This window comes from Trichinella spiralis, assembly GCF_000181795.1.
Source record: "Trichinella spiralis strain ISS 195 chromosome Unknown Scfld1932, whole genome shotgun sequence".
Classification (NCBI taxonomy): Eukaryota; Metazoa; Nematoda; class Enoplea; order Trichinellida; family Trichinellidae; genus Trichinella; species Trichinella spiralis.
The window spans coordinates 1-964 of NW_003528871.1; the positions used below are offsets into that span (position 1 = coordinate 1).

Consider the following 964-nt stretch of genomic DNA (forward strand, 5'->3'; position numbering starts at 1 on the left):
GTTAGGGTTTAAATTGGGGGGTTTTTTTTTTTTTAGGAAAAAATTTTTCTTTCAAAACCCCTTGGGGGAAAATTAACCCATCAGAAGTTGTCAAATTTGGGATAAAATTCAATGGTTGGGGTTCATTTGGGACTTTTGGAAATGCCGAAAGCCGGTTTCACTGGGAGGAAAGTTAAAAAGGGTCCAATTCCAATTTTTGGAATTATATGTTTGGCCCAAGGGGCGTTTCTTTTCCAATTTTTGGAGTAAAATTTTCGTTTAGCCAATTTTTAATTTATGACTTTTGGAAAAATGAATTTGGAAATAATTTTCAGATTGTTGAAAATCAATTCAAAAGCAGTCAGGAAATTCATTTTTATTGCATTTCCACAAAGGTGCTGGGTGCGGGACATGAAAATATGGCCATTGAAATTGTGGAGAGGCTTGTTCATTTCAGCGCGCGTAATTGATGGTTTTCGACCAGCGATTAATATTGATGGTGTGATGGAAATTGGTTTTCATTTTTGTGAAAAACTTTTAATAATTGAAATGGATTTTAGTATCACACAGTTGCTTTTACAAGCGTCAGTCACTGATAAATTTGATTTGCGACATATTGAATGGTGATGAACGTGAAGTAAAATTTCATCCAAATCAGCTTAGACTGGATACCCGACTTCAACCAGAACAGTTGAGCTTGTTGATACCAGAATTAAAAGGTAATCGATATTGGAATATTTGAAATATATTTCAATGTTTGCGTTGTTTTGTTTATTAATTTAGGGGTTAGCATTCATACAACACATCGAAATCAAGATCGAATTTATCGTATTAAAGATATACTCAGTACGGCAGTATCGATGAAATTCAAAAGAGATGGAAAAGAAGTTTCAGTTGCGGAATATTTTCGTGACGTTTATGGGCCATTAAAGTATCCAAATTTGCCCTTGGTTCAAGTCGGAAGTAAAACAAAAGCAATTTATTT

General features: G+C 34.0%; 1 protein-coding gene across 1 annotated transcript; it reads left to right on the plus strand.

Moving 5' to 3' along the window:
* Nucleotides 1-111: 111 nt before the first annotated feature.
* On the plus strand, nucleotides 112-942 carry Tsp_14974 (putative protein tag-76; the record flags this gene model as incomplete). Its single annotated transcript, XM_003368765.1, has 4 exons — nucleotides 112-224; nucleotides 315-493; nucleotides 540-698; nucleotides 763-942. Coding segments are annotated over exons 1-4 (631 nt in total), but the record flags the coding sequence as incomplete, so codon positions are not given.
* Between the last annotated feature and the right edge of the window lie 22 nt (nucleotides 943-964).